Here is a 13,093-nt window from a genome sequence, read left to right as displayed (position 1 = left end):
ATTCAACCCACTTTTCCCAAGTCCACAACATTAAAATGTCAAAAATGCAAAAATTGAGAATTGCCTGGCATAATTTTATTTAATGGGATATCACAGCAGAGCTTTTCTGGGAATGGGTTCTATGGCTTGGTTGAAATTATCAACAATAAGTGAATATTGTCGGCTATATATGATTCTTTTCTTTTTCAAATTTGTTTTTTGTTAGATCCTGATCGGCCAAAAAATGACAAGGCATCGATATTGATAGAGAGTGTGCAAGTCATCAAAGAGCTTAGAGTTGAGTTAAAGCAGCTACAAGATGAGCATACTTTGCTTATGGATGAATCTCGGGAAGTAAGTTGATGAATTTGTATCCTAGTACACATTTTTAAAAAATTTAGTTCTTGTATTCGATGGATAGTGTATAGAGAAGTTTTTGCATAGATACTAAAGAAAGCTCTCCAATCGTGGGATTAATTGTTTGTTTAGTATTATTTAACCCTTTCTTGTTTAATTACTTTTGTTGAAGCAGTTGACTGAAGAAAAAAACGAGCTTAAAGAGGAGAAAGCAGCTTTAAAGAGTGAGGCAGATCAGCTACAAGAACAGTTCCAGCAACACTTGCGAATTATTTCATCATGGATGATGATGGACCCTACTGTCATAATGAGAACTGCATCTTTTCCTTATTCTATGGCTGTTCCTCAAGCAGCACCTTTGCCATCATCAAACTTTCAGCAATCATTCGCATCAAACCAGGCTCAAAGGCCAATTGTTGCACCTTCTCCATATGTTCCCCTTGCAACCATAGGTGCTTTTCCACTTCATCCTGGACTGCATACATATGCTACCTTTGGAAACAGCCATGCAGATGGGAGCAGCCCCTATCTACAGTTTCCAAATTATGGTCCACCCTTGAATGGCCATTGCCATGTTGAAAGGCCATATATCCAACACTCTTCACAATTGCATCCAATGCCTCCATATCTTGCCCAGATGCAACCCCACCAAGGCTGCCAAGCTCCAGTTTCTTCATCTGGTCCAGGTGTAGAAATATGTAAACCCTGTGCATCTGTTGCATCTAGTGCTGCAGTCAAAGCTCAAGATAAGTCCAGTCCTGCAAGCTCCCAAAATCTGGATGATGAACGTGGTGGGAAGTATGCAAGCTCACCATCTCCAGTAGATAATGCTTTTGTGGAGCATATAGAATCTTGCAGAAGTGCAGTTGGCTGTGGTTCTGATACTTTGCCAAATGATATGAACAACGAACTTTTATCATTCTCTTCTTCCACTTCAGAAGCCCCTTATGGATCCAATGTACAGGTTAGAACCTTATTTATCATTTCAAAATTTATGTTCATCAAGGATTTTTTTTCTCAAATGGGACACCTAAAATTAAAATGTTCTTTCTTTTCTCAAGATAAATCAGAATGATATCTTTGTTTCAGGCTGCTGATGTGAAACTAGAAGATAAAACAACTGTTGAGCAAGGAACTATTGGACTTGTACATGAAATAACATCTGAACAGGGAATATTATTAGCTAGAGTGGATAAACCAAAAGCAGATAGTAGGAATGATATTCAATCAGGGAATATGGAATAGAAAATATGGGACGAGTTAGCATATCCTATCATTTTTGCCAAATCAGGTCTCAGAATAAAAGAACTCTCTGCAAGTTCGAGAACAGTTCTATTTGCAGATTATGATATTTGATCATGTTGGGTTTTTAGCCTCATTGTACTTACATTTATGGTAAAAGCCAATTCATCTCTAGATAAGAAAGGGTTGGAAGCATTTTATTTATTTATAAATAATTTTAAGAACTAAATTTCGAAGAGAAGAAATCAGTTAAAACAATTTTTAAATTCTGATTGCAGTTATTTTCCTGAAATGATAAATAATTGGAATGATGTATTGCATTGACTTAGTCATTAGGTAAACATCAGGTTACTTTAGATATTGTTTATGTATTCGTTCTTAGGAAGGAGTGTTTAAAATCTTCATTATTTTTTTCTGTATTAGTTGTCAAAGAACATGCTCAAAAACTTTAAGATGTGCCATTGGGTTTTGCAATGTTCCACCAAGTTTCTGGGATGGGGGGACACGGGAATGGTAGCCACTGAAGTCTTAAGACTGGAATGGTAAATTGAAATTACTCAAACTCAAAATAGTAAAAGGTGATGAGTCAAAGATGTTAGAAATTGTAGCTTGGGGTTACTGCTGTAGTGGCAGTGCCTAGCCCGTAGAAGTGACTAAGCAACTGTCACTTCCTAGGCACTTCAATTATAAAGTGATTTTATAAAGGGTAAAGTGTACTTTTATTATTTAAGGACAAAAGTGACTTTATAAAAAGTTTGAGTGACTTAAGTGATTTAAGTCATCAGCATCTCAATGACAGATTAAGTAACAAATGTTGATCTTGAGATGGCAAGATTTATTCTTGGCCATTGAGATCTAGGGTTAGGGGTTTTAGTCATTAATGAATTTATAAAAGGAGAAGGGGGAAGTGAAGAAGCACACATTGACTCATTAATGAACATTTTAATTAGAGAGGGGAAAGGAGAGCTGAAGAAAATTGTGAAGGAGAGGTTGGGTGAAAGGGCACAAATCCCAAGGCACCTTACCAACATTTATTGCAGTTGAAAGAGGGCTTGAATTCCAAGGGATTTGGCATGCATTTCGAGGAGGAAGTACAAAAGTAAAGTAGAAAGTACATTATAGAACTGCATGAATTTGTTGCAGGTCCATACAACATTTAATGGGCACAAAAATTGAGGCATGAGGCACAGATTTCAAGGTGCTGGTTTTTGCTGTGTGAAGGTCGTATTGGTTTGTATAGCTGGTACTTATAAATCTGCATAGAATTCGAGAAAAGGTGCTGCAGGCCATACAACTGTTTCACTCACTTTTTGAGGATGAAAAAGTGCACAAATTTCGGGGCAGATTTGTGAGATATGTAGAGGGAATTTATTGCTGGAAATTTCTGCTGCAAAGATAACTGCAATTTTTGTTGAGCTCATTAATAATAATTCCCTCTTGTGACTAGTTTTCCCTTCGGGGTTTTTCTAGGGGCATTGCCCAAAATATTGTGTCAAATGGTGTGATTTTTTTGCTGTCCATTTCCACTGCAATTAATTTTCATACTTCGTTATTTGTATTTCTGCTCATAAATAACTACTGAATGTGTGAGAATTTAATACATTACCGCTGAATATTTATTGGAGTCAGAAATCAAAGTTTAGCGAAGCGTTTGACAAAATGTCTATAAGTGGTTATTAACTTGTAGGTGGTTTTTTCAACAAAAGATCCAATCTAAAATCATCAATATCTAGAGTCAACACTTAAAAGTTAAAACTAAAAATGAACAATGGAAAATGAACTGATGTTATAAGAATCAGACCGATCATCAAACTAGTTGCCCCAAAACAAGGAACTAGAGAAAAACCAAACCAAAAAACCGATCTACCAAAAAATACATAAATATTCAAATTTTGAAAAAAATATGCGAATATTCATGTGCATCCATATGAATCCAAACCATTATACACAAATATGTAATGTTTCTCATACACACACACACACACACACACACATATATATAGCAAGGGTACATATAACTAAAATAACATTCACTGCAATCCATCTTTGAACCAAAAATACATCAACAATGAGGCTCTAGATGGCCTCTATAATCTAGAAAAAGCATGCTACAATAAATACCTACATATCATCAAAATCATTGCCTACATTGGGATCCTCATCATCCATATCATTCTCAACATTAAACTAAGATTAAAAAAAGCTTAACATGTCAAATCGAGATTTTGTTTGAGTGATTGGTTCAATTTTACTAGGGTAATGACAAAGGAGTTCAACAATCAATGCCACCAACATTGAGGTACATAGAGAGGTTGGTGCTCTTGATTAGATACTAGTTCCATTCCCTCATACATGATAGAAATCAATGGAAACATTGCAATCCCCCTAATCTTGAAATATTGAAAATTGTTATGTGTGCTGGATTTTGAGTGGGATCTAAAATTCTACTTTCTCCATATAAAATCTAGTGAGGTTGGAACCATTCTCAAACATCTTAAGTCAATTAATTGTAATGTTAAAAATTTAAGTAAAATTGACAAATTCTTAAAGTGATAGTCACATTCTCCTTTCTCTTTCATTTTCATCCTCTTAACATTACCATTAATTACATAGCTTTAGTAGGGGCCTAGGGTTGAATATTAGCTTTTCCCCCTCATAAATTTTTGTTTTTAGGCAAAATTCGCAGTGGATGCCCAACCCTTTTTGAGAGGGGATGTACATGTGAAAATTCCTACAACTGGAATCCTATTGCAGCGACTGAATTTTTTGTTGTTGTGATTGTTAATTATTTTAACAATTTATCTGCTATGACAAATAAAAAAAAAAATCACACTGCAACCTTCACAAATAAAATACTGTGGAAATAATAGCGTTGGAAATGAGAAAATACTAGCACACACATAAAAATGACATCGTTATTTTTGGACAATTGTCATTGGAAAAACCCAACTTGGGAAAACTAGTGCAATAGTGAGGGTTTTTATTATTATGCATTAGTGAAAATTTGAGTATAATCTATGGATGTCTGAATGGCAATCCAAACAACAAGAAAATCTAGGAAATAAGCCTCCACCTTGCCTCTAATGAACTCGTTCTACTTGTATATGTTGAGGAAATCGCCTCTCTAGCACTCTGGACCCTCTGTCCGGCCTTTGGAACTGAGAATGAATTTCTCTCTAGCAAATCAAACTACTTCTCTGAAGCAACTGCGCCGTCCTCTATGCTACCTCAGTAGGAATAACCCGACCCTCTTGCTGCTGCCTCTCCGGATCTTGAAAACTTCCTCCGAACCATTGTCCCTGCCCCTCACTATCTTTGCTGCTTCATTGAAGCTTGAACTCTCTGGCAACTCACTGCTACTATGGAAAATTGAATTCTCCAAGTGACTCTGGTGCTTTGGTATGTTCTCCATCAACACATCGATCCCTTCTTATATCTTTCTATTAGGACTCCAACGGCCAGGATTAAACCTTAATCGATGGCTCAGATAATTTTTGGGTCGATTTGTGTGAGTTTCTAGAGAATTTTCACCTTGACTTAATTAATTCTGATTAATTAACCATATTCCTAAGTTTCATTATGGGAATTTTGAGGTCTAAAATGGGTCTCCTAAGAAAAATGTACAACCAAAATAAACTTTATAAGAACCAATAAGATTCAAGATGATGATGTCAATCATGAGGGATGATTCACCATTTTTTGAATAAAAAAGTCAAAAGATTAAAAAATAATAAAACTACTTTTTCAACTCGTATTTTCAACTTATCTTCTTGAGGTTTTACTCAAATTTCAAGCAGGAGTACTAGTTGGATGCAAAATTTAATTCTTCATCCAAGGAGTACCCATGTTGTACTTTCGATGGGCCCTGCTACATGAAAAATGAGAAATGCATGAAAAAACGTGATTGCAATCAAACTTTTTCATGTATTTCTCATTTTTCGTGTAGCAGGGTCCATCGAAAGTATGCAACATGGGTACTCCTTGGATGAGGAATCAAATTCTGCGTCTAATGAGTTTTGCCGCTTGAAATTTGAGTAAACCCATATGGAGATAAGTTGAAAATATGAGTTGAAAAAATATTTTTTTCTTTTTCCCCTCTAAAATTTGATGATGTAATCTTAATTTTATTTTATTATTTCAACAATTATTTTATAATTTCCTTAGAAGGCCTATTTTAGACCTCAAAATTCTCCTAATGAGACTTGAAATATTTAAAAATCGGCTATTAATCTAATTAAACCATCTCTAGGTGGAATTTCCAAAAACAATTATGGGCTTTGGAGATCTCATGTATTCTAGCCTCTCCACCAAATTTCATGGCTAGAACACATCCGATGCTACAAAAACTAACACTCCATCTTAGCGAGGAATGTGTTCCTTCTAGTGTTGCACATCCTGCCACAACACCCTGTCTCCGTATCACCTCCTGTCACATCATTGTTGTATGACTAGTGTGACTACCTGCCACTGCCCACCAACCACTGCACAACTCTGATGCTACATATGTGCTGTTGTTGACCTTGTTGTACTACTTCCTACATTTCAACTCTGTTGTTGCTCCAACTGCAACATTTGCAACTGAAAAACATCTAAAATACCGAATCAACTGTGTTTAATATGATGAATTTGTCTCTAGAGTCCTAACTGTTACTAGCCTTTACACTGTCTCTAATAATTTGTGTCGTTGCTGACTCTGCACCATGCCACTCTGCACTGTTGCCAACTCTGCATTGTGCTGTCTAGCATATGACTGTAACTAGTCTGCAACTATCACCCTTGAATTCTTACTGCACCTTTGACATTGATTCTTATCGCTACTGAATATTGTGGGCTCCTGTAGCCATGTAATGATCCATGAGGTGGATTCCTCAAGGACCTTGCCCAATTTATAGCTCTATGGGGCTACAACTCCAAGTCACTCCCACCTCACCACTAGAGGTATGTGGGCCATCATAGCAAAGCCTTCCTCCAACATGGACGAAAACCTATCTATCTCAGCATGTGTTGCTGCCTGGTATTGCTTCTCCTCTTTATCCTTCTTTCTGAGAGGACACTGGGTACTGTAGTGGCCAAACTTGCCACACCTAAAGCACTTGACCTTAGATAAGTGCTTATTTTACTTTCTTTGTTCCCCTTTCCCCTGACTGGGACCCTTGATGCGAGGGCCACATTCTCTTTCTCCTTCACCACCTTTTGTCCACTGCTACTGCTCCCACTTATGGAGCTCTTCAACAGAGCTCATCTCAACTCCTCCTGCTGCAAATCGGCCCACATTCTGTCCAATCCTAGTAGCATGTCTCTGCGCAATATACTTTGGATGAAGACCTGCCAATCCTTTAAGACATTGTTTAGTGCCAATCATATTAGCTCTGAAGGTTAAGGTGTTGCCCCAAGAGTTGAAAGATGATCTCATACCTTCTGAATCCTGGTGAGGAAAGGATCGATGCCTTCCCCCTTCTACATCCTAATGCATTTAAGCTTCTCCTATAGGAACATCTTCCGCTGCTCGGAAGTACACTGGTATAGTGTGGAGAGAGCATCCCAAATTTCTTTGGTCGTTCCCTTGGTTACTATATGTGAGTCTATATGGTCCCAGACTCCATCCAGGATCAACCGCTTTGCCCGCGCCATATCCTTCGTATATTCCTTGAGTTGGTCTACATCCTGAGGAACTACCACTACATTATCAATGTAGGCTTTCAAGCCATATTCATCTAGAAGAAAAGACATCCTAGCCTTCCAGATGACATAGTTGGAAGCTCCATCCAACCTATCTTGATCTCTAAGCCCTATAGTGGCCATCTCTGAAATTGTCGGAAACTCCCTCTTTCCCTGTGCTTGACTGTTTCTCTGTTATTCACACTCCCTCCTGGAATGTGTGGCTATGCTAGCTGCTATTGCCAATTTGCAACTAGAAATTTGAACTTTTGAGACTCGAAGTTCCTTGAGGAAAAATTTCCCTCTACTATGTGTGCTTTTCTCTTCCACCCGATGCGGATTCTGCTTCTGCAACTGCAACAAAACCCTTTGCGTCCAATCAGGAATATGCTCAATGAAAATTTGAGTTGCAGTTGTTCCCTCTGACTATTGGAATTACAATCCCAAGCTATTCGACTTTTCTGCACTCCCACAATTGAAAATCGAATTTTTCTGCCCCAACAATTCGGCTTCCATGTCTGGATACTACACCACCTTTGAGAATTTCAGCTTGCTGCTCCCTCTGAGCAGCGAAATTATTTCCTTCACTTCTGAGCTTCCTGGCTGATCGCTCACGCTTTGATACCATGTAAAAATTCCTACAACTGGAATCCTATTGCAACTACTAGAATTTATTTGTTTATTTGTTAATTATTTTAACAATTTATCTGCTACGACAAATATCAAATAAATCACACTGTAACTTTCACAAATAAAATACTGTGGAAATAATAGTGTTGGAATTGACACTGTTATTTTTGGACAATTGTCTCCGGAAAAACCCAACTTGGGGAAACCCATGCAACAGTGAGGGTTTTTATTCAACAGTGAAAATATGAGTACAATTTATGGATTCCCAATTGGCAATCCAAACAAGAAGAAAATCTCAGCAAAATTATTTTAAGGGAATTACCCTTCTTCCACAAGAAATCTCGGCACAACTTCCTTTAGGAAACTCGACCTCCTAGACCCTCTGCGTCAGCGTCCACGCTGCTCTGCACAAACCCTGTGATCTCTGTGAAAATTCCTACACTCAAGGAATCCCTATTGCAGCGAACTGAATTTACTTCTCCTAAGTGATTCTAATATACATTATCAAGTTATTTTCTGAAAAATACCGATGTAAATTACTTTTGTAGCTTACACCAATTTAATTTGATTACTTAAAACAAGACACTGAGCAAAGAACAAGATACATAGGGCACCGTTATTTTGGACAAAATAATCCCTGGAAAACCCAATACAGGAAAACCGATGCAATAACTTTGAGGGTTTTATATTTTTAAGCAGTAGTTCTGAATACAATGCTGGATGCCCTCCCGATAATTCAGTTACAGATAAAAATATAATGGCGGAAAATTGAGTGAGATTACCTCACTTCACCCAACAGTTTCCAGCTGATCCGACAGCAGAACCGGGAAACCCTCGGCTATCTCTGCGTAGGCCCTGCGTCAGCCTTACAGGCTCTGTGTCAGCGCTATGTAGTCTCTTCTACCTCTTGGAACTTCTACGTCAACCTCTATCGGCCATTCCGGCAGCTCCCTGACAGTTCCAAATTTATGTGTGAGGGCAACTTCTCCTCTGCGCTGGTTCTCCCTGGTTAAGTGTCAAGCCTGTGTGGGCCTAGACAGAAACAGTGTCAGTCCCTTTAGGTGATGCACTACCTCCACTAGTGGTTCTCCGCATCTCTGCTCAGTATTCCCGAACTATGCCCACCCCTCTGTTGCAGAATGATCACTTAGTTTGAATTTCTTAGCTTCCTAGCCCCAAAAATAGCGAACTCTAGATCAATTCGTTCTCTGGTGTGTATCATAATGAACCCCAAGCCTCCTTCTTACACTTTTCTCATTGAGACTTCAATGACCGAGATTAAGTCTCTAATTAACAGTTAAGATTAAAAACTTGACTTGATCTTCTTTCTAGAACATTCTCACCAATATTTTGATTAATACCCATTAATACTTTAATTTTCCTAAACCCCATTAAAAATATTAATTATTTTAATAAATACAATTTGGGTGGAATTTCACCAAACCATTTCAAACTTCTTTAAAACTCATGTGCCTTAGCCTCTCCACCAATTTTCATGGCTAGAGCACATCTGGTGCTACCAAAAACTAACACTCCCTCGTAGCGAGGAATGTGCTCTAGCAACAATGTCTAATTGCACGCTGCTTTGTCTTTGAAGCATCTCCTTTCCGCACTGTTGCTGCGACCAACACTGTGCTGTTGCTGCTACTATATTGTTGCCCATGACACTACCACTTCCACTGCTGCATCTGTACTACACCTCCCTCTGCATCTGCTGCTAACACTGCCACTAATAGCTTTGTACTACATCATTTTCCAATTGTTATTGCTCAACAATGGAAAAGCATCCCAAATTTCTGAACTGACTGTGTTAAGAATAATACCATGTGAATGTTAGAATTTGACTGCTACTAGTCTCTGACACTCTGAATCTTCTGCGCTGCTCTTGACTTCTGCACTGTGCCATCTGCACTGCTGCCAACCTTGCTTTGCGCTGATCAGTCTCTGGTCTCAAGCTACTGCATCTGTCTCTTTAACGAACCCACTACATCATCTGACACTAAGTCCATCTCGCTATTGCTGAATCTCGGGCTCCTGTAGCAAGGAATTGATCCAAGAGGTGGGTTCCTCAAGGATCCTGCCCACATGTAGTCCTCTCGACTACAATTCTATATCGTCCCATTTCCCTCCTGGAGATGCATGGGCACCCATGGAAAACTCATCTTTGTCAATTTTTGCTGGAGCAACCTTAGGATCATGTTTCTCAACCTTATCCTTTTGCTTCAAAGGACACTGGAATGCAAAGTGGCCCATCTCACCACATCTAAACCATTTCACCTTCGAAATGTCCTTCTTCCACTTCTACTTCTACTGTCCCTTTGATGCTATAGTTGTGTTCTCCTCCTCCTCCTTGGTCTTCATGCCACTCGCACTTCTTCCATTAAGGTTGAACTTAACCAGATCCCTCCTTAATTCTACCTGTTGAAGGGCTGCCCACGTCTCCTCCCATGAAGGTAGTCTTTCCCTTCCCAATATACTTTGGACGAAGACTTGCCATTCATCCAAGACTCCATTCAAGGTCACCCTTACCATCGCAGTAGATTGAGGAGTAGAACCCAATGCAACAAGCTAGTCTCTAGTGTCCTGAAGATGTTGAAGATAGGAGTTAACCCCTTCTCCCTTCTGTATCAATGTTCGCTACATATTTCGCTGTTCGGAAGAACCTTCATACAGTGAAGACAAGGCTTCCCACATTTCTTGGGTTGTATCTTTGCCGTGCAAGTGTGAGACCACATGATCTTGAACTCTATCGAGTATGAACCTCTTCGCCTTTCCATGCTCGACCTTGTACTTCTTCTGATCATTGTCTGCGGGAACAACTGCAACACTCTTAACGTAAGCTTCGAGATCATACTCCTCCAGAACAACTAAGATTCTGGTCTTCCATAGGACATAGTTGGAAGCTCCTTCCAACCTGTCCTGATATCTGAGCCCATGTGATGCCATCTCACCCAAACTGTCGAATTGACTCCTCTAGTCACTGTGCAACACTGGTCTGCTGCCCGGCAAGTGAAAAATTCGAACTTTTGGCGAGAAAAGTCCTATGAGGAGAAAATTCCCCTTCTATGTATCTTTGCTCTTTTCCAATGGATTTTTGCCCTGGCAGAAACTGTGCCCTTCAAGCACTACGCCGAGGCTCTACGTCACTCCCTCTGCGTCTGCAAGCTCACAATCTAGAAATCATACCTCTTTGTTGACTCTCTTAGAGAGAGATTTCCTCGGAATCTTTGCTTTCCCGGCAAGGATTGTGCAATCCTTTCAAGGGGATTTGAATTGCTGCCAAATGCAGCTATTGGTCTCTCTGCTCAGCGCTGGATCTGCTCTTCCTATTTCAAAATCAATGCTCTGATACCATGTGAAAATTCCTACACTCAAGGAACCCCTACTGCAGCAAAACTGAATTTACTTCTCCTACTTGATTTTAATATACATTATCAAGTTATTTTTTGGAAAATACTGAAGTAAATTACTTCTGCAACCTACACCAATTTAATTTGATTACATGAAGCAAGAAAGTAAGCAAAGAACAAGATACCTAGGACATTGTTATTTTTGGATAAAATAGTCCTCGGAAAAACCCAATGCGGGAAAACCGGTGCAACAGCGCTGAGGGTTTTATATTATTAAGCAATAGTTCTGAATACAATGTTGGATGCCCTCCCGACAATCCAGTTACAAAGAAAAATATAATGTCGGAAAACTGAGTGAGATTACTTCACTTCACCCAGCAGTTTCCGCCTGATCCTGCAACAAAACTGGCAAACCCCCAGCTATCTCTGTGCTGGCCCTGCGTAGGCCCCGTGTCAGCCTTACAAGATCTGCTTCAGCTCTGCGCAGTCTCTTCTGCCTCTTGGAACTTCTGTGTCAATTTCTCCTGACTGTTCCGGCAGCTTCCCGATAGTTCCAGATTTCTGTGTGAGGGAAATTTCTCCTCTGCACTGGCTCTCCCTAGTTCAGCATCAGACCTGCATGGGCCCAGATTGGCCCAACGTTAGTCGCTCTAGGTGTTCTTCAGCCTCCACTAGTGGCTCTCCGCGTCTCTTTTCAGTATTCCCAAACTATCCTTGCCCCTCTGTTGCAGAATGATCACTTGGTTCGAATTTCTCAGCGTCGTAGCCCCATAAATATCGAACTCTATATCAATTTGTTCTATCGATGTGTATCTGAATGAACCCCAAACCTCCTTCTTATACTTTTCTCGTTGAGACTTCAACGTTTGAGATTAATTCTCTTATCAATGTTAAGATTAAAAACTTGACTTGATCTGCTTTCTAGAACATTCTCACACATATTTTGATTAATACTCATTAATACTTTAATTTTCATAAGTTTAGACTTGGGAATCCCATTAAAAATATCAATTATTGTAATAAAACACAATCTGGGTGGAATTTGACCAAACGGTTTCTGGGTGCTTTAGAACTCATGTGCCTTAGCCTCCCCACCAATTTTCATGGCCAGATCACATCTGATGCTACCAAAAAATAACAATGTAAAGTCTCCAACCTGCCTTTGATGAAGTCGTTCTGCCTATCTCTGTTGAGGAAATCAACTCTCCAAAACTCTAGACCTTCCATCCGGCCTCTGGAACTAAGAATTAATTTCTCTCCAATCAAACTTCTTCTCTTAAGCAATTGCGTAGTCCTTTGTGCTGCCTCACTGGGAATAGCTCAACCCTCTTGTTATTGCCTCTCCGGATCTAGAAAAATTCCTTTGGATCATTGCCCTTGCCCCTCACTATCTCTGCTGCCTCACTGAAGCTCGAACTCTCCGACAACTAACTGATGCTACTCTGGAACTTCGAATTCTCCAAGTGACTCTAGTGCTTTGGTATGTTCTCCATCACCACATCGATCCCTTCTTATATCTTTCTGTTGGGACTCCAACGACCAAGATTAAATCTTAATCGATGGCTCAGACCGTTTCTGGATCGATCTATGTGATTTTCTAGAGAATTCTCACATTGACTTAATTAATTATGATTAATTATCCATATTCCCTAAGTTTAGACCTATAAAATATTTAAAAATCGACTAATAATCTAATTAAGCCATCTCTAGGTGGAATTTCCAGAAACGATTTCTAGGTTTTGGAGATCTCATGTATTCTAGCCTCTCCACCAAATTTCGTGGCTAGAACACCTCCGATGCTACAAAAACTAATAGTACACAAGCACCCCTTTTAGGGAAATGCATCTCCCTGAGTTTTCCCAAAAGGGGGACGTGGG

The 13,093-nt window shown here is 39.4% G+C and overlaps 1 protein-coding gene across 1 annotated transcript in view; it reads left to right on the top strand.

Annotated features, from left to right (window-relative positions):
- LOC149225309 (uncharacterized) overlaps positions 1-1,836 on the top strand; it is a 207,499-nt gene extending 205,663 nt beyond the window's left edge. Inside the window, exons 3-5 of the mRNA XM_089377053.1 lie at positions 206-333; positions 512-1,300; positions 1,426-1,836. Coding sequence (XP_089233179.1) covers positions 206-333; positions 512-1,300; positions 1,426-1,581 — 1,073 coding nt within the window. The 3' untranslated portion in view covers positions 1,582-1,836. The remainder of the gene's footprint in view (positions 1-205; positions 334-511; positions 1,301-1,425) is intronic.
- Positions 1,837-13,093: the final 11,257 nt, after the last annotated feature.

The sequence above is a fragment of the Pinus tabuliformis genome, chromosome J (genome assembly GCF_031772625.1).
Source record: "Pinus tabuliformis cultivar Carrire ecotype Pingquan chromosome J, CPIR1, whole genome shotgun sequence".
Classification (NCBI taxonomy): domain Eukaryota; kingdom Viridiplantae; phylum Streptophyta; class Pinopsida; order Pinales; family Pinaceae; genus Pinus; species Pinus tabuliformis.
Note: the sequence above shows the minus strand (reverse complement) of the source record. Positions and strands in the feature narration are given on the sequence as shown.